The 23,587-nt window shown below is 46.9% G+C and overlaps 1 protein-coding gene across 3 annotated transcripts in view; it reads right to left on the reverse strand.

The window, feature by feature from the left end:
- GLE1 (GLE1 RNA export mediator) overlaps positions 1-23,587 on the reverse strand; it is a 39,380-nt gene that overhangs the window by 2,134 nt on the left and 13,659 nt on the right. For 2 of the 3 annotated variants that reach the window (XM_077965555.1, NM_001261814.1), the window contains 11 exon segments: positions 19,216-19,364; positions 18,682-18,742; positions 18,177-18,431; positions 15,994-16,225; positions 14,142-14,254; positions 13,904-13,973; positions 7,788-7,930; positions 7,497-7,687; positions 4,308-4,437; positions 2,411-2,515; positions 456-538 (listed from right to left, as the gene is read on the reverse strand). In XM_077965555.1, the coding sequence (XP_077821681.1) occupies positions 456-538; positions 2,411-2,515; positions 4,308-4,437; positions 7,497-7,687; positions 7,788-7,930; positions 13,904-13,973; positions 14,142-14,254; positions 15,994-16,225; positions 18,177-18,431; positions 18,682-18,742; positions 19,216-19,364 (1,532 nt within the window). 3 annotated transcript variants of the gene reach the window in all.

Below are 23,587 nucleotides of genomic sequence, written 5' to 3' on the forward strand. Positions count from 1 at the left end.
CTGAGGCCTTGAACTCCTGGGCTCAAGCGATCCTCCTATCTCAGCTTCCCTAGTAGCTGGGACTATAGATGCATGTCATCATGCCTGGCTAATTTTTTATTTTGTAGAGATGGGGGTCTTGCTATATTGCCCAGGCTGGTTTTGAACACCTGGGCTCAAGTGATCCTCCTGCTGTGGCCTCCCAAAGAGCTGCAATTATAGGCATAAGCCACTGTGACCAGTCCCTAATTTGTGTTTTTGTTTAGGCAATGATATTTAAGACAGACTCTCATTAAGTTTCAAAAGCATTTATTCAAATATCAACGAGAGGGACTGGAGTAGGAAGATGTCATACTTAGTACAGGTGTTTTTAACTTGAATCAAAACCAGCAGGTAATAGCACCCTTGGGTATCTGAGGCCTGGTTATGAGTTTTCCTTACTTAATCCCCTGTTGTCTGCTCAACAAGCCTGATACCTGGGAAAGTAGTCCTCTTTGATAAGAATTAGCATCTTCCAGAACTGAACCTGGTATTGCTTCATGAGGGCATTCCCACACACCTAGAGGGAAAGACAGGCACTGTCAGAGCAGAGAATGAAAATTCACACTCACAGGACAGATTCATAAAGCACAATCAGCCCTTCATCTTTCACACCTATCAAAAATTTCAGCCACAATGCCACTGAACTTGCTAAAAGGGAATAAATGGAAACACCCAACTTTCTTCTAAAGCATTTCTCTTTATATGGCAATACCTCCATTTAACCAATCAGGTCTTAACGAACTACTCTTCTTTTCCTCTAATGAATGGAAGCCTTCCTAAAGGTATGGTATACCTCCCAAACTTAGTAAGGAGACTATACAGAATACCACTTGTGTTCTCAAATGATACAGGATCATTGTTCATGTATGGTGACTTCAAGAGCTTTTTATTATTATTATTTTTTAATAGGGTCTCACTGTGTCACCCAGGCTAGAGGACACTGGCATGATCACAGCTCACTGTAGCCTCAACCTCCCTGGGCTCAGGTGATCCTCCAACCTCAGCCTCCCCAGTAGCTGGGACCACAGGCACACGCCACCATACCCAGCTAATTTTTGGACTTTTTTTGTAGACATAGGGTTTCACCATGTTGCCCTGGCTGGTCTTGAACTCCAGAGCTCAAGTGATCCGCCTGCCTTGGCCTCCCAAAGGCTGTCAGCCACTGCACCTGGCTGACTTCAGGAGCTATTAAGGTAACTAGGAACTATTGGCACTATAGGTCAAATGGTTCCACATTTGTTATGGCATGTACCCCAAGCCTTTCTTCTATAAGAAGTATCTTCTTGGCTGAGTGCAATGGCTCACTTCTGTAATCTCAACACTTTGGCAGGGTAAGATGGGAGGATCGCTTGAGCCCAAGAGTTTGAGGCTACAGTGAGGTATGATCGCACTACTGCACTCCAGCCTGGGTGATAGAGTAAGATCCTGTTGGCCGGGCGCGGTGGCTCAAGCCTGTAATCCCAGCACTTTGGGAGGCCGAGACGGGCGGATCACGAGGTCAGGAGATCGAGACCATCCTGGCTAACACGGTGAAACCCCGTCTCTACTAAAAAATACAAAAAACTAGCCGGGCGAGGTGGCGGGCGCCTGTAGTCCCAGCTACTCGGGAGGCTGAGGCAGGAGAATGGCGTAAACCTGGGAGGCGGAGCTTGCAGTGAGCTGAGATCCGGCCACTGCACTCCAGCCCGGGCGACAGAGCGAGACTCCGTCTCAAAAAAAAAAAAAAAAAAAAAAAAAAAAAAAAAGAGTAAGATCCTGTTCAAGCGATTCTGCTGCCTCAGCCCCTCTAGTAGCTGGGATTACAGGCATGTGCTACCACGCCCAACTGATTTTTGTATTTTTATTAAGAGACGGGGTTTCACCATGTTGGACAGGCTGGTCTCGAACTCGTGACTTCAGGTAATCCACCTGCCTCAGCCTCCCAAAGTGCTGGGATTACAGGTGTGAGCCACTGTGCCCAGCATTTTTTTGGTACTTTTAGTACAGACAGGGTTTCAATATGCTGACCAGGCTGGGCTCGAACTCCTAATCCCATGTGATCCGCCCACCTTGGTCTCCCAAAGTGCTGGGATTACAGGTGTGATCCACTGCACCTGGTCTGGGAGTCACTTCTATATCCCTAAAACAAATACCTCTTTTCACTTTTGCTAGAATGTACAATTTTCTGTTCTTTAAAATGAAAAAAATCCAGAGAAGCCAAGTAAATATAGTATGGAGTAAAAGTGAAAGCAAGGTTTGTCTACAGCTTAGGAAAAATGTATGACACTGGAACCTCATGCTGTTTTACTATCAGGCCCAATTGCTATGCTGTTTCCCCATTCATGTCACCCAGTGGATCAAGGCTACCTCAACCACTGGCCTTCTCTTGTGTGATAACTGAGTTACGTACCTCCAGGAAGTCAAAGAGGAGGGTGGCTGTCACATCTGACAAGGGCTCCATGTTTAAGATCTGTGCCAACCAGCGCCATCCATGATTTAAGCCATGAGGGTGAATCTGGGAGGAGAGAAGTTTGGTTATCATTGATCTCCTTTTGTTTACAAATCTAAACTCCCAATGTATCATCCAGCCATCACCAAGTGGAAATGAACCCCAGATCATCCAACCCTAGCACCTGCCACAGGGCAGAAATAACACAAACTAAACAAATTATGTTTTTCTTTTATATTTTTGAGACAGGGTCTCATTTTGTCGTCCAGGTTGGAGTGCTGTAATGCGATCATGGATCACTGCAGCCTTCACCTCTTGGGCTCAAGTGATTCTTCCACCTCAGTCTCCCAAGTAGCTGGGACTACAGGCATGCACATGCCACCATGCTCAGCTAATTTTTTTTTTTTTTTTTTTGAGATGGAGTCTCACGCTGTTGCCCAGGCTGGAGTGCAGTGGCGCAATCTCGGCTCACTGCAAGCTCCGCCTCCTGGGTTCACGCCATTCTCCTGCCTCAGCCTCCTGAGTAGCTAGGACTACAGGCGCCCGCCACCGCGCCCGGCTAATTTTTTGTATTTTTAGTAGAGACAGGGTTTCACTGTGGTCTCGATCTCCTGACCTTGTAATCCGCCCGCCTCGGCCTCCCAAAGTGCTGGGATTACAGGCTTGAGCCACCGCGCCCGGCCTTTCAGCTAATTTTTTTGTATTTTATTTAGAGACATGGTTTCCACCTTGTTGCCCAGGCTGGTCTCAAACTCCTGGAGTCAAGTGATCCACCTGCCTTGGCTTCCCAAAGTGCTGGGATTATAGGCGTGAATCCACCTCGCCCGGCCTTCTATTTTTAAATGTTTCAATACATTGGTTCCCACACATTCTTTTTTCTTTTTTGGCACAGAGTTTCACTCTTGTTGCCCAGGCTGGAGTGCAATGGCACGATCTCAGCTCATTGCAACCTCTGTCTCCCGGGTTCAAGCGATTCTCGTGCCTCAGCCTCCCAAGTAGCTGGAATTACAGGCACCCACCACCATGCCCAGCTAATTTTTGTATTTTTAGTAGAGATGGGGTTTCACCATGTTGGCCAGGCTGGTTTTGAACTCCTGACCTTAGGTGATCCACCCACCTCAGCCTCCCAAAGTGCGACGATATCAGGCATGAAGCCACCTCGCCTTCTGTTTTTTAATGTTTCAATACATTGGTTCCCACACATTCTTTATAGGCTCCCTTCAATATGCATGCGTCAGCTTCAGTTTCAGGCATTCCATAGGCCAACAATTAGCCTTGTTGACATTTTATTTATTATTCTTGGTACCTTTAGCACAGAACCTGGGACCCAGCAGGCATACAATAAAAACTTGGATTTAATCAACTTCTATTTTTTCTCTTTAGGTCTCCATGACTATTACCTTCTCTGTCCCTCTAATCTGTATTCCCTGAGAAATTAACTGGGCTGGCAAGTCAAAGCCCTGAACCCCAGCTGCAGCTTTCTGAGCTTGATCTGTCTGTCCATCTGTGAAGTAAGGGATGTGATCTAGATGGCTTCTAAGGTCTCAACTAGTTCTAAGATGACAATTTCTTGCTCATTCCTCTTGTAAGAAAATCTTCTAACCTTAATGACTGATTTATAACAGACTCTCCTCTGGTAGACTCTGTTACAAAACCAGCTCTTTAAAGTACCAGGTGATCCAAGAAAGTTCCCTAATAATCAATATTCAGTCCTCTACAGAATACCCATCAAACTGCCATATAGTTTATCCTTTAACTAGAGTGGCTCTCTGAAAGAAGGCCAACATTTCCTGTGGGAGGAATACACATGGACTGTGGTCTAACCTCTCATTATTGACAGTAAGCCTCTTTTACTTACCTCCTGTCGGTTTCCATATGGCCACCGGAGCTGGATGATGGCAGCATAGAGACGGATCATCCCTGACATGCGTTTTAGAAAGTTGTCTTGCTGCTCCACTTTGGAATCCTTTACTTGGTAGCCAAGCATCCTATACGGGAAGAAAAAATTTGGCCAGGCATGGTGGCTCACGCCTGTAATCCCAGCACTTTGGGAGGCCGAGGTAGGCAGATCACTTGAGGCCAGGAGATCGAGACTAGCCTGGCCAACGTGGTGAAACCCCATCTCTACTAAAAATACAAAAATTAACTGGGTATAGTGGTGCACGCCTGTTGTCCCAGCTCATTGGGAGGCTGAGGTACGAGAATTGCTTGAACCTGGGAGGTGGAAGTGCAGTGAGTCGAGACTGCATCACTGCACTCCAGCCTGGGTAACAGTGAGACTGTGTCTCAAAAAAAAGAAAAAAGAAAAAAAGAAAAAATTCACTGGGACAAGGCCAAAATAAGGGTGACAAATTAGAGAGAAATTTTTTTTTTTTTTGAAACAGTGTCTCTGTCGCCCAGGCTGGAGTACAAGTGGTATGATCAAGGCGCATTGCAAACTTCACCTCCCAGGTTCAAGTGATCCTCCCACCTCAGCCTCCCAAGTAGCTAGGACCATAGGCATGTGCCACCACAGCTGGCTAATTTTTTTTTTTTTTTTTTGAGATGGAATTTCGCTCTTGTCGCCCAGGCTAGAGAACAATGGCATGATCTCCGCTCACCGCAACCTCCGCCTGCCGAGTTCAAGCGGGTTCTTCTGCCTCTGCCTCCTGAGTAGCTGGGATTAAGGCACCTGCCACCACATCTGGCTAATTTTTGTTTTTTTTTTGTTTGTTTGTTTGTTTTGTTTTTTTGAGACGGAGTCTCGCTCTGTCGCCCAGGCTGGAGTGCAGTGGCGCGATCTCGGCTCACTGCAAGCTCCGCCTCCTGGGTTTACGCCATTCTCCTGCCTCAGCCTCCTGAGTAGCTAGGACTACAGGCGCCCGCCACCGCGCCCGGCTAATTTTTTGTATTTTTAGTAGAGACGGGGTTTCACCGTGGTCTTGATCTCCTGACCTTGTGATCCGCCCGCCTCGGCCTCCCAAAGTGCTGGGATTACAGGCGTGAGCCACCGCGCCCGGCTAATTTTTGTATTTTTAGTAGAGACAGGGTTTCACCATGTTGGCCAGGCTGGTCTTGAACTACTGACCTCAGGTGATCCGCCCACATCAGCCTCCCAAAGTGCTGGGATTACAGGCATGAGCCACCACGCCTGGCCTTTTTTTTTTTTTTTTTTTTTGAGACAGAGTTTCACTCTTGTCGCCCAGGCTGGAGTGCAATGGCATGATCTCGGTTCAGTGCAACCTCCGCCTCCCGGGTACAAGCGATTTTCCTGCCTCAGCCTCCTGAGTGGCTGGGATTATAGGCACCTGCCACCATGCCCAGAGAGTTTTTTGTATTTTTAGTAGAGACGGGGTTTCACCATGTTGGCCAGGCTGGTCTCAAACTCTTGGCCTCAGGTGATCTGCCCGCTTTGGCGGCCTTGGCTTCCCAAAGTGCTGGGATTACAGGCGTGAGCCACTGCGCCCAGCCAACACCTGGCTAATTTTGTAGAGACAGGGTCTCACTATGTTACCCAGGCTGGTCTTGAAGTCCTGGGCTCAAGCGATCCTTCTGCTTCAGCCTCCCAAATTGTTGTTTTTTGTTTTTGTTTTTGTTTTTATTTTTTGAGACAGAGTCTCGCTCTGTTGCCCAGGCTGGAGTGCAATGGCGCAATCTCGGCTCACTGCAAGCTCCGCCTCCCGGGTTTACGCCATTCTCTTGCCTCAGCCTCCCGAGTAGGTGGGACTACAGGCGACCGCCACTTCGCCCGGCTAGTTTTTTTTTATATTTTTTAGTAGAGACAGGGTTTCACCGTGTTAGCCAGGATGGTCTCGATCTCCTGACCTCTCGTGATCCACCCGTCTCGGCCTCCCAAAGTGCTGGGATTACAGGCTTGAGCCACCGCGCCCGGCCCCAAATTGTTAATTACAGGCATGAGGCACTGCACCTGGCCCAGAGATTACTTTTTATGGCTAAAAAGTAACAACATATTATTACACTCAGCATTACTATTAATATTACATATTATTACATCTGTAGAATACTCTGTTTACCAAGCACTCACATCCATCATCAAATCTGGGCTTCATATAAGCCATGAGGTAAATTCACAGGAGGTAATAGATGTCATTACACTCATTTAAAAATCAGGAAAAGATGCTCAAAAAGACTAAACGATTTGTCTGCTTTTGCAAAGCTATTAAATGACAAAGCAGGGATAAAATTCCAAGACCCCAGTATCCTTTCCACTAAACTACATTGATTATTGGCACCTAAGTTCACAAATGCCAAAGGCTTTCCAGTTTACATAAAAGACTATGTATATATATTTTTTCTTCCTTTTTTTTTTTTTTTTTTTTGTTGTTGAGACGGAGTCTCGCTCTGTCGCCCGGGCTGGAGTGCAGTGGCCGGATCTCAGCTCACTGCAAGCTCCGCCTCCCAGGTTTACGCCATTCTCCTGCCTCAGCCTCCCGAGTAGCTGGGACTACAGGCGCCCGCCACCTCGACCGGCTAGTTTTTTTTTGTATTTTTTTAGTACAGACAGGGTTTCACCGTGTTAACCAGGATGGTCTCGATCTCCTGACCTCGTGATCCGCCCGTCTCGGCCTCCCAAAGTGCTGGGATTACAGGCTTGAGCCACCGCGCCCGGCCTTTTTCTTCCTTTTTAAGACACAGTCTTGCTGTGTCACCCAGGCTGCAGTGTACTGGTGCAATCTGGGCTCATTGCAACCTCCGCCTCCTGGGTTCAAGCAATTCTCATGCCTTAGCTTCCTGAGTAGCTGGGACTACAGGCGTACACCACCACACCTGGCTAATTTTTTTGTATTTTTAGTAGAGATGGCGTTTCTTCATGTTGCCCAGGCTGGTCTCAAACTCCTGAGCTCAGGCAATCCGCCCACCTTGGCCTCCCAAAGTGTTGGGATTACAGGCGTGAGCCACCGCATCTGGCCGAAAGACATTATATTTCTGATAGAACATTCAAGGTACGTAATAGGAGCTGTAAGAAGGAGGGAAAAACAAATTCCAATTCTATTTATATTTCATTAATCACTCTAGGGATAGTGAGTAGGGAGAAAAACAACTTTACCTCTGATAGTCTTCCAAAGCCATTCCCTCCTTGAAAGTGGGATAGAAAGGAACAGAGTAAGGACACTTCTTATGTAGATGAGCAAGAATGAGGTCCCCCACTCTGGGGTGGAGCTCCCAGATCCCAGATGCCACAACTGCGATGGGGAATGCTGCTTCATGGTGAGAGGCCACTTCCTCCTCGCCTTGTTTCTGAGAACATAGAGGTGGGTACAATTTTAATACCAGAGAAAGGCTGAAATCTTGTATACCAGCCTCTTCTTCCCATACCTCTAGCAACAAGGTTTCTCACCACAAATTTCTCTGCCAGTTTGTATTGAACAAAGTCCAGCCCCTGTGGGTTAAGTGTGACAGACACAGAGCGCCCACCAGATTGAACAGGTTTTCCAGAGAGCAGGCTGTGGATCTTGTCAAAGATCTCCTTCAGTTTTGAGCCTGAGCATGATAGAAAGGAATTAAAAGATACAACCACAGATCAATCTCTTTTTCTTTTTTTTTTTTTGGGACAGTCTCGCTCTATCACCCAGGCTGGAGTGCAGTGGCACAATCTTGGCTCATTGCAAACTCCACCTCCCAAGTTCAAGCAACTCTCATGCCTCAGCCTCCTGGGCTAATTTTTGTATTTTTTTTTTTTCTTTTTTTAGTAGAAACGGATTTCACGATGTTGGCCAGGCTGGTCTCCAACTGCTAACCTCAAGTGATCCGCCTGCTTTGGCCTCCCAAAGTGCTGGGATTACAGGCGTGAGCCACCATGCCAAGCCTGTTTCATCACTGTAATTACAAAGCATCTACAAAAACCCAGCTGTGCCTGCCCTACAGAAACGAAGGGATAAAGAGTATCCCTTACTGTACACATAAAATGAAGGAATAAACAGTATAGAAAGAGGTGTTACATTTTGTTACAGACCCCATGGGCTGTGGTTGGTATCTCTATAGGAGTTAGTCACATCTCTAGGAAAAACCTTCTAAAGGATCTGCCCAGCTTATGATGATATGCCCCCTTCTCTGGGACTTGCCTTCCTCTATCCTCAGAGACACAGAAGTGGATTCGTAACAGCTATATTTGTACCAAAGATTCTGTGTGCTCCACCCCCACACCAGCTAGTTAGATTAGAGGCAGTCAAGCTAAGCCAGTCAGTCAAGCAAGAGTCACTTCCTTGAGGTAGCTGGCCCTGTGTCACATATACTCACAGGCAGTGGGGCTGTGTACCTGCCATGAAGACCAAAGAACGGCAATGTAAAATAAGAATGGAGATGTAGAGAGGGCAGAGGAAATGAGAGATGAAAAAATAACTAAAGTTTCTAGCTCCTGAGACCTCAGCTCATTCCTGCCATTGGGTTGTATAAAATATTTATCTTCCCAATAAATGCTTTTTTTTTTTTTTTTTTTTTTTGCTTAAGCAGATCTGGGCCAGCACTTTGGGAGGCTGAGGCAGGCAGATCACTTGTGGTCAGGAGTTCGAGACCAGCCTGACCAACATGGTGATACCTCGTCTCTACTAAAAATACAAAAATTAGCCAAGTGTGGGGGCGGGCACTTGTAATCCCAGCTACTTGGGGAGGCTGAGGCAGGAGAATCGCTTGAACCCAGGAAGCGTAGGTTACAGTGAGCCAAGATTGTGCCATTGCACTCCAGCCTGCGTGACAGAGCGAGACTCCATCTCAAAAAAAAAAAAAAAAAGCAGATCTGAATTACTTTACGTTACCTGAAGTCCTGAAGTCAATGTTTTAATTAATATAGCATCTCCAGTTGAGAAACACCCTGCCAAGTTCCTAATCACTTCAAGAAATGTCACAAAAGTTTCAGAAATCTCATTCAGTTCTCTTATTAAAAAAAAATTTTAGGGCCGGGCGCGGTGGCTCAAGCCTGTAATCCCAGCACTTTTGGGGGCCGAGACGGGCGGATCACAAGGTCAGGAGATCGAGACCATCCTGGCTAACACGGTGAAAACCCGTCTCTACTAAAAAATACAAAAACCTAGCCGGGCGAGGTGGCGGGCGTCTGTAGTCCCAGCTACTCTGGAGGCTGAGGCAGGAGAATGGCGTGAACCCGGGAGGCGGAGCTTGCAGTGAGCTGAGATCCGGCCACTGCACTCCAGTCTGGGTGACAAAGCGAGACTCTGTCTCAACAAAAAAAAAAAAAAAAAAAAAATTTTAAAAAGTCAACCATGTGGACCCCACTGGCTGAATGCCCCATCTCACCCCTCTCCATACCTCTCTAGGTAGGAAGTTAGTTAGTTATCTTCCAACCCTAGACCGACATGGCCTCCCCACGCCACACCAACATCATGTCCTTATTCAAGATTTCTTCTAATTCTAACCACTCATGGACATCCACCATTTTTTTTTTTTTTTTTTTTTGAGACGGAGTCTCGCTGTGTCTCCCAGGCTGGAGTGCAATGGCGTGATCTCGGCTCACTGCAAGCTCCGCCTCCCAGGTTCACACCATTCTCCCGCCTCAGCCTCCCAAGTAGCTGGGACTACAGGCGCCCGCCACCACGCCTGGCTAGTTTTTTGTATTTTTAGTAGAGACGGGGTTTCACCACGTTAGCCAGGATAGTCTCGATCTCCTGACCTCGTGATCCACCCGCCTCGGCCTCCCAAAGTGCTGGGATTACAGGCTTGAGCCACCGCGCCCGGCCTTTTTTTTTTTTTTTTTAAAAGAGATGAAGTCTCACCCTGTCGCCCAGGCTGGAGTGCAGTGGTTCAATGTCACCTCACTGCAACCTCTACCTTCTGGGTTCAAGCGATTCTTCCACCTCAGCCTCCCAAGTAGCTGGGACTACAGGCGCATGCCACCACACCTGGCTAATTTTTGTATTTTTAGTAGATACAGGGTTTCAGCATGTTGGCCAGCCTGATCTCAAACTTCTGACCTCAAGTGATCTGTCTGCCTCATCCTCCCAAAATGCTGGGATTACAGGCGTGAGCCACCACACCCAGCGACATCCACTTTTTTTTTTTTTTTTTGAGATGAAGTCTCACTGTCAACCAGGCTGGAGTGCAATGGCATGATCTTGGCTTACTGCAACCTCTGCCTCCCAGGTTCAAGTGATTTTCCTGCCTCAGCCTCCTGAGTAGCTGGGATTACAGGCGCCTGCCACACATCTGGCTAATTTTTGTATTTTAGTAGAGACAGGATTTCAACACATTGGCCAGGCTGGTCTCGAACTCCTGACCTCCAATGATTCACCCACCTCAGCCACCCAAAGTGCTGGGACTACAAGTGTGAGCCACTGGGCCCAGCTGACATCCACCCTTTTTTTTTGAGACAGAGTTTCGCTCTTTTTGCCCGGACTGAAGTGCAATGGCATGATCTCAGATCACCACAACCTCTGCCTCCTGGGTTCAAGAGATTCTCCTGCCTCAGCCTCCCAAGTAGCTGGGATTACAGGCATGTGCCACCATGCCCAGCTAATTTTGTATTTTTAGTAGAGACAGGGTTTCTCCATGTTGGTCAGGCTGATCTCGAACTCCTGACCTTGTGATCCACCCACCTCGGCCTCCCAAAGTGCTGGGATTACAGGCAGGAGCCACCGTGCCCAGCCCACCTTTTTAAAAAAGACAGCAATTAGGTGATCTTTCTCTCCTATTCATTAAACGTTTACTGAGCACTAACTCTAGAGCATGTTCTGTGTCTGGCTGGAACACAAGATCTTAAAGGGCTTACAGTCATGATGGAGACAAAGGGAGACTCAGGAAATGTGTAGAAAAATTTAAAAAGGCAAAGTTATAGACTAATTCGATGTGGTGAGTGAAAGAGAGGCAGCAGTCATAAAGATGACTCCCAGGTTTCCAGCTAAGATTACTGAGTAGATAATGGTGCTACTGATTACTCAGAGAAAACAGAAGTCAAAGAGGGCTAAGGGGCCGGGCGCGGTGGCTCAAGCCTGTAATCCCAGCACTTTGGGAGGCCGAGACGGGCGGATCACGAGGTCAGGAGATCAAGACCATCCTGGCTAATATGGTGAAACCCCGTCTCTACTAAAAAAAATACAAAAAACTAGCCGGGCGAGGTGGTGGGCGCCTGTAGTCCCAGCTACTCGGGAGGCTGAGGCAGGAGAATGGCGTAAACCCGGGAGGCGGAGCTTGCAGTGAGCTGAGATCCGGCCACTGCACTCCAGCCTGGGCGACAAAGCGAGACTCCGTCTCAAAAAAAAAAAAAAAAAAAAAAAAAAAAAGAGGGCTAAGGAAGATGATGGGTATGGATTTGAACACATTAAACTTGAGGCAGCTAAGAGACATATAGGCAGAGATGTCCCTCAGGTAGCTGAAGCTGGAGAATCTGAAGTTCAGAAGAAAGGAATAAACCAGAGGTAGGTTTGGGAGTCATCAGCATTCAGGTAATGTTTGAAGCCCTGTAAGTAGAGAGAATTAAAAGAACTGCAGGATAAGAGCAGATCCCTAGGAATCAACTACAATTAGAGTGGGGTAGAAGACTGAGAAACCCACAAAGGGAAGAGAGAGAGAGGAAGAGAGAGAGAGGAAAGTAATGGGGGGGGAGGGAGGCAGGAGAAGAACCTGGAAAGTAATGGCGCCATGGAGGTCAAAGGAGTAGAGTTGCACAGAGAAAGCAGCAACAGTGCCAAACGGAAACCTGAGGAAGATCAGCAAACACTTAGAAGACATAGGATCAAGGGAAACTCATGTTAGGATGTGAGGAGCTCACGCATATTTAAAGGCTGAGAGAGAGAAGCCTATAAAAAGGATGTAATCACAGAAAACAGGAAAGGTAATAAACAATGAGGCAAAGTCTGACAGGAGACAGGAAGGAAAGGGAACAAGGGCAGAGGTGGAAGGGCAAGCGCAGCAGCAAGGACACCTCATCTAGTGACACGGGAGACTAAGAGGTAAATGTCACTGTGCAGTGGTGGAAGGGGCTCTGAGGAGCTCACACTGGATATCTCTATTTTCCTGATGAAGGAGGTACTGACCCTGTCTGCGGTCAACTGAGGGGAACTGGGAATGGCCGTTGAGGTATAGAGTGGCTGTCCAGTCAACCTCTCCTGCTTTGCTGTTGCTATCAAAGGACACAGCACTTTAAATTCCAAAAAGTGATACATTATTTATTTATATCTTGCCCTGTTCCAGAAAGAATTTCAGGTAGCAAAGTCAGATGTAAGTTTTGTCAGACTGCCTATCAAGGGCAGGAACTGAAATTTTCCTATGCTTTACAGGCAATGAAAAGTGAAATCGGGGAACAGAACCCATGATGAGTCAGAGGAGTGTTCCAGTTGCACACACACTCCCCAGCCACCTGGCAGCTCAGTCTATAATCTAGAGGCTTCCACATCTACAGCTCCATACAAATGAACCTCTGGTTCTAAAGAAAAGTTTTTTCCTTTTCTGGTTCTCACTTTCTAAACCTCAGTCTCTGGAGAGAAAAAGAAGGAGTCCTTGAGGATGAACAAGGCGAGCTTGGAGTAATTTGGAAAAGCTAATGTTGTAGAACAGAAGCACAGTCTGCAAGTCGCAGCCTAGGTTCCCTCCCTTACTGATGTTTTCAGCAGTAACCTGCAACTTCAAAGCTAAGAGCCATCCTAATAATTTACCATAGAAGGTAGCTTATTAAAAATGAGTCAAAAAGGCCGGGAGCAGTGACTCACGCCTGTAATCCCAGCACTTTGGAAGGCCGAGGCGGGCAGATCACGAGGTCAGGAGATCGAGACCATCCTAGATAACATGGTGAAACCCCATCTCTACTAAAAATACAAAAAATTAGCTGGTCGTAGTGGTGGCCACCTATAGTCCCAGTTACTCGGGAGGCTGAAGCAGGAGAATGGCATGAACCCAGAAGGCAGAGCTTGCAGTAAGCCGACATAGCGCCACTGCACTCCAGCCTGGGCAACAGAGTAAGACTCTGTCTCCAAAAAAAAAAAAAGAAAGAAAAGAAAAAAAGAGTCAACAAACATATCATGATTTTTTTTTTTTTTTTTTCCCCTTTTGAGACAGAGTCTCTGTCACCCAGGCTGGAGCACAGTGGCATGATCTTGGCTCACTGCAACCTCTGCCTCCTGGGTTCAAGCGATTCTCCTGCCTCAGCCTCCTGAGTAACTGGGATTATAGGTGAGAGCCACTATACCCGGCTAATATTTGTATTTTTAGTAGAGATGGGGTTTCGCTATGTTGGTCAAGCTGGTCTCCAACTCCAGACCTCGTGATCCGCCCGCCCCAGCCTCCCAAACTCCTGGGATTACAGGCGTGAGCCACTGCACCCGGCCATGACTACCTTCTATGTGTTAAAGAGGAAACCAGAGAAACAAGATGTGTGTAACTTATATGTACCCAATCCAACTGTAAACATTTGTTTGAATATACTTTTATAGGAATCTTACAGATAAATAGATTTGGAGTCTGAAAAATAATACAATGAAGTGAAAGGTCATGTTCTTAACCCCTCTGACCAACCTGCAATGGTAGAGATTTGGCTCACTGGGATGGTAGCAGCCTTCTGGAGGTCCATCTTTATCTTTTTGGCCTGCCAGAAGAGAACAGTGAGAAGGCAGACAGTGTTCTGAAGAGCTGAGTAGATGTCACTTAGAATCAGGTAAAGTGATATGCCAGCTACATTCCTTTGGGACACGAAGTGCTCATTCTCTGAGAACCATCAAGCCCACAAAATTACTGCCATATACCTCTCCCCTACCTGACTGTCCTTGCTGTTGGTCAGGCCCTCAAAGGTCAACACACACTGCATGGAAGCATCCTGCAGCTGCTGGTACCACTGCATTGTAATGTCTTGTACCTTCACCTGGAGGTCTGAGAAATAAAAGAGAGGTTTTAGTGATAGCTAGTACTTACTGAACACGTAATATGAGGCAGGCACTGTTATAATCACTTTATGTATGCACTAACTGCTTTAACTGTCACAATAACTATGAAATAGATACTATTATTATCTCCAGTTTATAGAAAAAGAAACAGGCACAAAAAGTTAAGTGATTTGCCATGGTCGCATTACTACTAAGTAGAAAAATTAAGGCTGGGCGTGGTGACCCACACCTGTAATTCCAGTACTCCAGGAGGCCAAGACAGGCCCAGGAGCTTGAGACCAGCTTGTGCAACATGGTGAAATCCCATCTCTACAAAAAATACACAAATTAGCCAGGCAGGATGGCACATGCCTGTAGTCCCAGCTACTTGGGAGGCTGAGTGGGGAGGATCACTTGAGCCTGGGAGGGTGAGGCTACAGTGAGCCGTAATCACACCACTGCACTCCTCTAGCCTGGGTGACAGAGTGAGACCCCTATCTCAAACAAACAAACCAACCAACAAACAAAACGCCAGGCGCAGTGGCTCACGCCTATAATCCCAGCATTTTGGGAGGCCAATGCTGGCGGATCACCTGAGGTCTGGAGTTCAAGACCAGCCTGACCAACATGGAGAAACCCCGTCTCTACTAAAAATACAAAAAAATTAGCCGGGCGTGGTGGCACATGCCTGTAATCTCAGCTACTCGGGAGGCTGAGGCAGGAGAATTGCTTGAACCTGGGAGGTAGAGGTTGCAGTGAGCTGAGATCGTGCCATTGCACTCTAGCCTGGGCAACAAGAGCAAAACCTCATCTCAAAAAAAACAAAAACAAAAACACCAAAAAAGAAAAACTAGACTCCCAAGCCGGGTGCGGTGGCTCATGCCTGTAATCCTAGCACTTGAGGAGGCCAAGGCGAGTGGATCATGAGGTCAGGAGTTCGAGACCAGCCTGGCCAACATGGTGAAATCCCATCTTTACTAAAACTACAAAAATTAGCCGGGTACAGTGGCAGGCACCGGTAATCCCAGCTACTTGGGAGGCTGAGGCAGGAGAATTGCTTGAATCCGGGAGGCGGAGGTTGCAGAGAGCCGAGATTACGCCACTACAATCCAGCCTGGGCAACAAGAGCGAATCTCCATCCCCACCGCAAAAGAAACAAAAAAACAAAAACTAGACTCCCACTGATCTGGCTCCAGAGTCAGCACTCTCAAACACTATGGTACACTGATTCTTTTTCTTTTTTTGAGATGGAGTCTCACTCTATCACCAGGTTGGAGTACAGTGGCACGATCTCAGCTCGCCGCAACCTCCGTCTCCTGGGTCAAGCAATTCTCCTGCCTCAGTCTCCCGAGTAGCTGGGACTATAGGTGCGCGCCACCATGCCCAGCTAATTTTTGTATGTTTGGTAGAGATGGAGTTTCGTCACGTTGGCCAGGCTGGTCTCAAACTCCTGACCCCTTATACGTATTACACAAACACATATCTGCGAGCATTTATTTAAAATACTCAGCAGCAGCAATAATTGAAATAATGTTATCTGCTAGAGTTATACAGAATTTCAAGTCCTAATGAAAGTGTTGGAGTCTTAAATCAGACTCCAGATCAACCACAACTGAATGAAATACAGTACGTAAAATTCTGGTTAACTGTCCTACAGTTTAACACAACATTCAACACATGCTCTTGTTTCTCTTCAGATTTGAGACTTACAGTGAGTTAAAGGACCATATCCATACCAAAACCCACCTTCATTCTGTTTCCCTCCTGGGCCCTGGCTGGTAGCTGGGGGCTCTTTGTGGGCTTCTGGTCCCTGCTGCATCTGTGCCTCTTGCAGCTTTACCTGGGCCTCCTTTTCATCCTGCCTCCTTTTGTCTTCGCAGGCTCTGGTGATCTCCTGCCCCAAGTTCATAAGGAGGTCCCGCATTTCCTGCAGAGCTCGCTCAGCCTCAGCTTGGCTCTCTGCTGTAGGACAGCCACTCTGTCAGAGTGACGGAGATGGTGCTTAGTGGTCATTCCCCAGGTAAATCATACCTCACACAAGTCAATAAATTTCCTACAATTGAAATTGTTGCACCAATGGAGTATCCACATTCAACAAGTTGATACTGCTTTCCCTGTTCTCTTAAAGGTATTAATAATTCCAACTTACTACCATATCCACAGTTTCTAAGTATAATTTTTTCTGTATTCTCAGCAACAAGGGCCAGCATAATTTTTTTTAAAAGTTTGTGACAATATGTTAGACAAAAATAATACTGTTTTATTATAATTATTTTTTGAGACAATTTCTGTTGCCCAGGTTGGAGTGCAGTGGCAGGATCTTGGTCACTGCAACCTTTGCCTCCCAGGTTCAAGTGTTGCTCATGCCTCAGCTTCCCAAGTAGCTGGGATTACAGGTGTGCATCACCACACCCAGCTACCCAGCTACTTTTTGTATTTTTAGAGTTTCACCATGTTGGCTGAAACCTACTGGTCTCGAACTCCTAGCCTCAAGTGATCTGAGAATCACTTGAACCTGGGAGGCAGAGGTTGAAGTGAGCCATGATCATACCACTGCACTCCAGCCTGGGCAAGAATGTGAGACCCTGTCTCAAAAAAAAAAAAAAAGAAAAAAGCAAAGCAAAGAAACAGGGCAGGTATAGTGGCTCACACCTGTAATCCCAATATTTTGGGAGGCTAAGGTGGGAGGATCACTTGAGCCCAAGAGTTCAAGACCAGCCTGGGAAACATAGTGAGATCCCTGTTTCTAACTTAAAAACAAAACAAAACAAAAAAAGTTTGGCATGGTGGCTCACACCTGTAGTCTCAGCAGTTTGGGAGGCCGAGGTAGGGGGATCACTTGAGCCCAGGAGTTCGAGACCAGCCTGGGCAACACGGCAAAACCCTGTCTCTACAAAAGAATACAAAAATTAGCAGGACATGGTGGTATGCGCCTGTAGTCCCAGCTACTCAGGAGGCTGAGGTGGAAGGATCACTTCAGCCCGGGAGGCAGAGGTTGCATGAGCTGAGACTGTGTCACTGCACTCCAGCCTGGGTGACAAAGGGGGACCCTGCTGCAAAAAAAAAAAAAAAAAAAGAGAGATTCCAGAATAAGCAGGTATAAAAATAAAGAAATAAACAAAAAAAAACAAAATAAAATGTTAACAGTGGTTACGTCTAGGTAAAGAGATATGGAGATGTTTGGTATTTCCCCCATTAAGTAATGTTTGGTATTTCCCCCATTAAGCAGATAGCAGATATTCCTTTTTTTTTTTGAGACAGAGTCTCGCTCTGTTGCTGGAGTGTAGTGGCACTATCTTGGCTCACTGCAAATTCCGCCTCCCGGGTTCACACCATTCTCCTGCCTCAGCCTCCCCAGTGGCTGGGATTACAGGCATCCGCCACCATGCCCAGCTAATTTTTTGTATTTTTTAGTAGAGACAGGGTTTCTCACTGTGTTATCCAGGATAGTCTCAATCTCCTGACCTTGTGATCTGCCAGCCTTGGCCTCCCAAAGTGCTGGGATTACAGGTGTGAGCCACCACTCCCAGCTGCAGATATTACTTTTTTTTTTTTTGAGACAGAGTCTTGTTCTGTCGCCCAGGCTGGAGTGCAGTGGCGGGATCTCAGCTCACTGCAAGCTCCGCCTCCCGGGTTTACGCCATTCTCCTGCCTCAGCCTCCCAAGTAGCTGGGACTACAGGCGCCCGCCACCTCGCCCGGCTAGTTTTTTGTATTTTTTAGTAGAGACGGGGTTTCACCATGTTAGCCAGGATGGTCTCGATCTCCTGACCTCATGATCCGCCCGCCTCGGCCTCCCAAAGTGCTGGGATTACAGGCTTGAGCCACCGCGCCCGGCCCCAGATATTACTTTTTAAGTCAGAAAGTAATTTTGCTTTTAAAGTCTTCCATTTCAAAGACAGCAAAGAGTCACTCTGAAGCCACCCTCACCTCTGAAGAGGCCCGGATGATCCCTGAGATGAGGCTGCACAGCTGGTTGCCTCGGGTCTGGAAGGCAGCCAGGTCGACCTTAAGCAGGCCTTTGTGCTGCTCAGAAGCATCCAGCTGCTGGCTGAGCTGCAGCATCTCCTCCTGCAGAGCATAGAGGGCCCGCAGGCGGACCTGGCCTTCTTCCTTCCGAAGCCGCTCCAGTTCCGCTTGCTTCACGCGCTGCTGCTCCGCCTCCCGCAGCTTCAGGTTGAGAATCTGTAGAAAAGGGCTGCGTGACTGTTCTCTGAGTGGCTCCTGGGTTTCTTCTTTCCACAATCCTCAAATTCTATGTGGGCTACATATTTTCACAGATGGGCTCAGAGCAGGAAGAGGACATCCCAAGATTAGCCACACACAGGCATAATATGGCCAGATCCTCCACGGTTGCCATCTGCCAAAACCTGGCTCTCCAGGCAGGTTACAGACAGACACCAAAATACCCACACCAATTCTGCCAGGCTCTGACCTTTGCTCTGTGACGGTGCTCAGCTTTTAGCTTCTCTTGGTGTCCCAAGGCTTCTCTGGAGCTGCATGAAAAATGGCAGGGAGGAATAGTCAGGGATACTTCCTAAAATTGTTTTTCTTTCTTTTCTTTCTTTATTCTCTTTCTCTTTTCTCTCTCTCTTCCTTTTCTCTCCCTCTCCCTGCCCTCCCTTCCCTTTTTCTCAGAGATGTGGTCTCGTTATGTTGCCCAGGCTGGACTCACCACACTCCTGGACTCAAGCAATCCTCCTGCCTCAGCCTCCCTAGTAACTGAGACTACAGTTGTGTTCCACCATGCCTGTAAAATTGTTTTACCTCTCCTAAAAGCCTCCCTCTGTGTTACTTTGGTTGTCTTTCCAAGTTTGGTCTTCTTTCCAGGTTATAAACATCTCTGCCTATTTTACCTTGATATTTAAGGACTCAGAAGTTGTTCAATTCTTTCCTCTTGGAATTCCTTTTGGGAAAGAGTTCCAGTTGAACACATCAACATTCCCAGGCATAATTCAGGGAGACTCACCTCTTCTCCATTACTTCCCGCAAGTCCTGGTATTCCTTATGCTGCTTCAGTTCCTTCCATTCATCAAACCGCTTCAGTTGTTCAGATGCCATCTCCGAGAGGGCTCGCACCTTCCTCTCCTGCTCCTCCTGCCATTGCCTCAGGCCCTCCTGAAAAGGTTGTTTTTTTTTTGAGATGGAGTCTCTCTCTATCACCAGGCTGGAGTACAGTGGCATGATCTCGGCTCACTGCAACCTCAGACTCACGGGTTCAAGCGATTCTCCTGTCTCAGCTCCCCAAGTAGCTGGGACTACAGGTGCCTGCCACCACGCCCAGCTAATTTTTGTATTTTTAGTAGAGACAGGGTTTCACCATGTTGGCCAGGATGGTCTCAATCTCCTGACCTTGCGATCCGCCTGCCTCGGCCTCCTAAGTGCTGAGATTACAGGCGTGAGACACCGCGCCTGGCCAAAAAGGTTTAACACCTGCTCTCTGGAGCTCCTTCAACTATCAAAATTTGAAGTGTCTATATCCTTTGACACTTTTCCATTTCAGGAATTTATCCTGAGGAAATGCCTGTATGTGTGTGCAAAGATATATGTACAAGAATGCTCACTGGAACCCTGTTGATAACAGCAATAAATTTAAAACCACTTAACTGGGGAATGATGACACATATTATAGTACAGTCATACTGCAGAATACTACGCAGCCCTTAAAGATGACAAGATGCCAGCTGGCATGGAGATATGTCAAAATCTATTGTTAAGACATTATGTTATTTTATTTTAAAACATAATTATATTTTGTTTATTTTTGAGACACGGTCTCACCCTGTCATGCAGGCTGGAGTGCAGTGGCACAATTATAGCTCACAGCAGCCTTAAACTCCTGACCTCAAGGGATCATCCCAACTCAGCCACCTGAGTAGCTGGGACTAAAGGTGCCTACTACCACACAGGATTAATTTTAAATATTTTATAGAGTCAGGGTCTCACTATATTGCCCAGGATGGTCTAGAGCTCCCGACCTCAAGCTATCCTCCCATCTTGGCCTCCCAAACTGCTGGGATTATAGGCATGAGCCACTGTACCCAGTCTTAAAACTTATTTTAAAGCTTCCAGTGAAAGAAGGCAAATTGAAAACAAGCATATATATTCTCCCCTCTGGGACTCTGTTAAAGTGAGAATTGGAAAGAAAAAAAGACATAACACCACATAGAGCATGAGAGAGGTAACCAGTAGGGAAAAACGTTCTACATACTTCTGGAAAACAGCAGAGAAGTGGCCAGGTGCACTGGCTGAGATCTGTAATCCCAGCACTTGAAGAGGCCAAAGCGGGAGGATCACTTGAGCCCAGCAGTTCGAGACCAGCCTGGGCAACAGAGAGACCCCGTCTCTACTAAAAATTTTAAAATTATCTGGGTCTGGTGGTGCACACCTGCAGTCCCAGTTATTTAGAAAGTAGGGAGAGCTGAGGTGGGAGGAATGCCTGAGCCCAGGAAGTCAAGGCTGCAGGGAGCAGTGATTGCACCACTGTATTCCAGCCTGGGCAATGGAGCGAGATCCTGTCTTTAAAAAAAAAAAAATAGTGGAAAAGCAATAAATGATAGAGCAGAGCTGAGAAAACCCAAGGATGGACACACACACACACACACACACACACACACACACACACCCCCCAACACACGCACGTACGTACGTATGTAAGCAGGCAATGCCTCACGGGAGCAGAAAGCCAATCTACCAGCCGAACTTCAGTGTCTCAAGACTGGGAAATGCCATGACTCATACAGGTGGGCCTCATGGGGCTGAAAACAGAGCTACTGGCTGAATGTTTGTAGACAAAACAGTCAACTCCTGCTCTCTTCCACTAGTGATTAGATCAAAACAGCCAAAAGCCAGGCATTTGTGCTATTACGATTTGATTTATATATATATATATATATATATATATACACACACACACACACATATATATATATATATATATAGCTTTGTTTGTTTTGTTTTGGAGATAGAGTCTCGCACTGTCGCCCAGGCTGGAGTGCACTGGCACGATCTCGGTTCACTGCAACCTCTGCCTCCCAGGTTCAAGTGATTCTCCTGCCTCAGCCTCCCAAGTAGCTGAGACTACACGCATGTGCCACCACGCCCAGCTAATTTTTGTATTTTTAGTAGAGACAGGGTTTCACAATGTTGGCCAGAATGGTCTCAATCTCTTGATCCTCCTGCCTCAGCCTCCCAAAGTGCTTGGATTACAGGCGTGAGCCACAGGTGCCCAGCTTTTTTTTCTCTTTTTTTTTTGGAGTCTCACTCTGTCGCCCAGGCTAGAGTGTAGTGGTGCAATCTCGGCTCACTACAACCTCCACCTCCTGGGTTCCACCAATTCTCCTCCCTTAGCCTCCCGAGTAGCTGGGACTACAGGTGCCTGCCACCATGCCTGGCTAATTTTTGTATTTTTAGTAGAGACAGGGTTTCACTCTGTTGGCCAGGCTGGTCTCGAACTCCTGACCTCGTGATCTACCCACCTCGGCCTCACTAAGTGCTGGGATTACACGTGCAAGCCACCGTGCCCAGCTATTTTATTTTTATTTTTCATTTTTTGGAGACGGAGTCTCAACTGTGTCACCCAGGCTGGATGGAGTACAGTGGTACGATTTCGGCTCACTGCAATCTCCGCCTCCCAGGTTCAAGCAATTCTCCGGCCTCAGCCTCCCCGAGTAGTTACAGGCATGCACCACTATGCCTGGCTAATTTTTGTATTTTTAGTACAGACAGGGTTTTATCGTGTTGGCCAGGCTGGTCTCAAACTCCTGACCTCAAGTGATCTGCCTGCCTCGGCCTCCCAAAGTGCTGGGATTACAGGTGTGAGCCACCGCGCCCGGCCTGTGCTATAATGATTTTAAAACAGATCTGCAAATTGTCTGACAATCCTCACATCCCCTCTACTTCAACCTGAGCAGGTTACCCTGACTAATAGAATGTGGAAAAAAAAAATAGGCCAGGCACAGTGGCTCACACCTGTAATACCAGCACTTTGGGAGGCCGAGGCAGGAGGATCATGAGGTCAAGAGATCAAGATCATCCTGGCCAACACGGTGAAACCTTGTCTCTACTAAAAATACAAAAATTAGCTGGGCATGATGGCGCATGCCTGTAGTCCCAGCTACTCAGGAGGCTGAGGCAGGAGAATCACTAGAACCCAGGAGGCAGAAGTTGCAGTGAGCTGAGATTGTGCCACTGCGCTCCAGCCTGGCGACAGAGCGAGACACCATCTCAAAAAAAAAAAAAAAACATTAGGTTACATGACTTCTGAGATTCGGTTAAAAAGGCTTTGCAGCTTTGCCAGTATCTCTTAGGATGCTTGCTCTTGGAACCTAACCACCATGCAATGAGGGAGCCCAGGCCCGATGGAGAGGGTAGGAGTTCCAGCCAACAGCTAACCTCAACTACCAGACTGGTAAATGATGAAGGCTTTGAGATGACTCTAGCTTCAGCCATTGAAACCACAATAAATCCCAAATGAAAACGACCTGAGCCCAGACATCCCCCAGAAACACAAAAGACAGTAATGAATGCCAGTTATTGTTTTAAGCCACAAGGTAATGAATACTGCTAGCCAAAAAAAAAATGGAGCGTTCTTCTTCAAAAGAAAATGAATAAACTGGCCGGGCGCGGTGGCTCAAACCTGTAATCCCAGCACTTTGGGAGGCTGAGACGGGCGGATCACGAGGTCAGGAGATCAAGACCATCCTGGCTAACACAATGAAACCCCGTCTCTACTAAAAATACAAAAAAAAAATTAGCTGGGCGAGGTGGCGGCGCCTGTAGTCCCAGCTACTCGGGAGGCTGAGGCAGGAGAATGGCGTGAACCCGGGAGGCAGAGCTTGCAGTGAGCCGAGATCGCGCCACTGCACTCCAGCCTGGGCGATAGAGCGAGACTCCGTCTCAAAAAAAAAAAAAAAAAAAAAAGAAAATGAATAAACTGTCCAGAAATAGCTAATCTGTTAGTATGGCAGCTAGTAATCCAAAACAATATGCTGGCACTTAGGAAGTCCTAAAACTTAATAATCTTGTTTCTGATTATTCCCCCTTGAATCTCTGATCTGATTACTAGCAATAAGGATCTTTAGATAATTGAGGAATCTCTATATCCTAAAAGGGATCAAGATGAACAAATAAAAAACAATGAATCCAGAAGAACATGTATATCAAGGAACACAAGTGAATCTGAAAAAGAGCTCTCAGTATAAGAAATGAGAATAAGATGCTCTGAAAAAGGAACAAGTGGAGAATGCAAAAAAACTCATGAAAATTAGACATCATAAATACATATGTATTTTTTCAATTAACAGGTGGAGGATAAAATACAGAAATCTTCTAGAAAACAA

This window comes from Macaca mulatta, chromosome 15, assembly GCF_049350105.2.
Source record: "Macaca mulatta isolate MMU2019108-1 chromosome 15, T2T-MMU8v2.0, whole genome shotgun sequence".
Lineage (NCBI taxonomy): Eukaryota > Metazoa > Chordata > Mammalia > Primates > Cercopithecidae > Macaca > Macaca mulatta.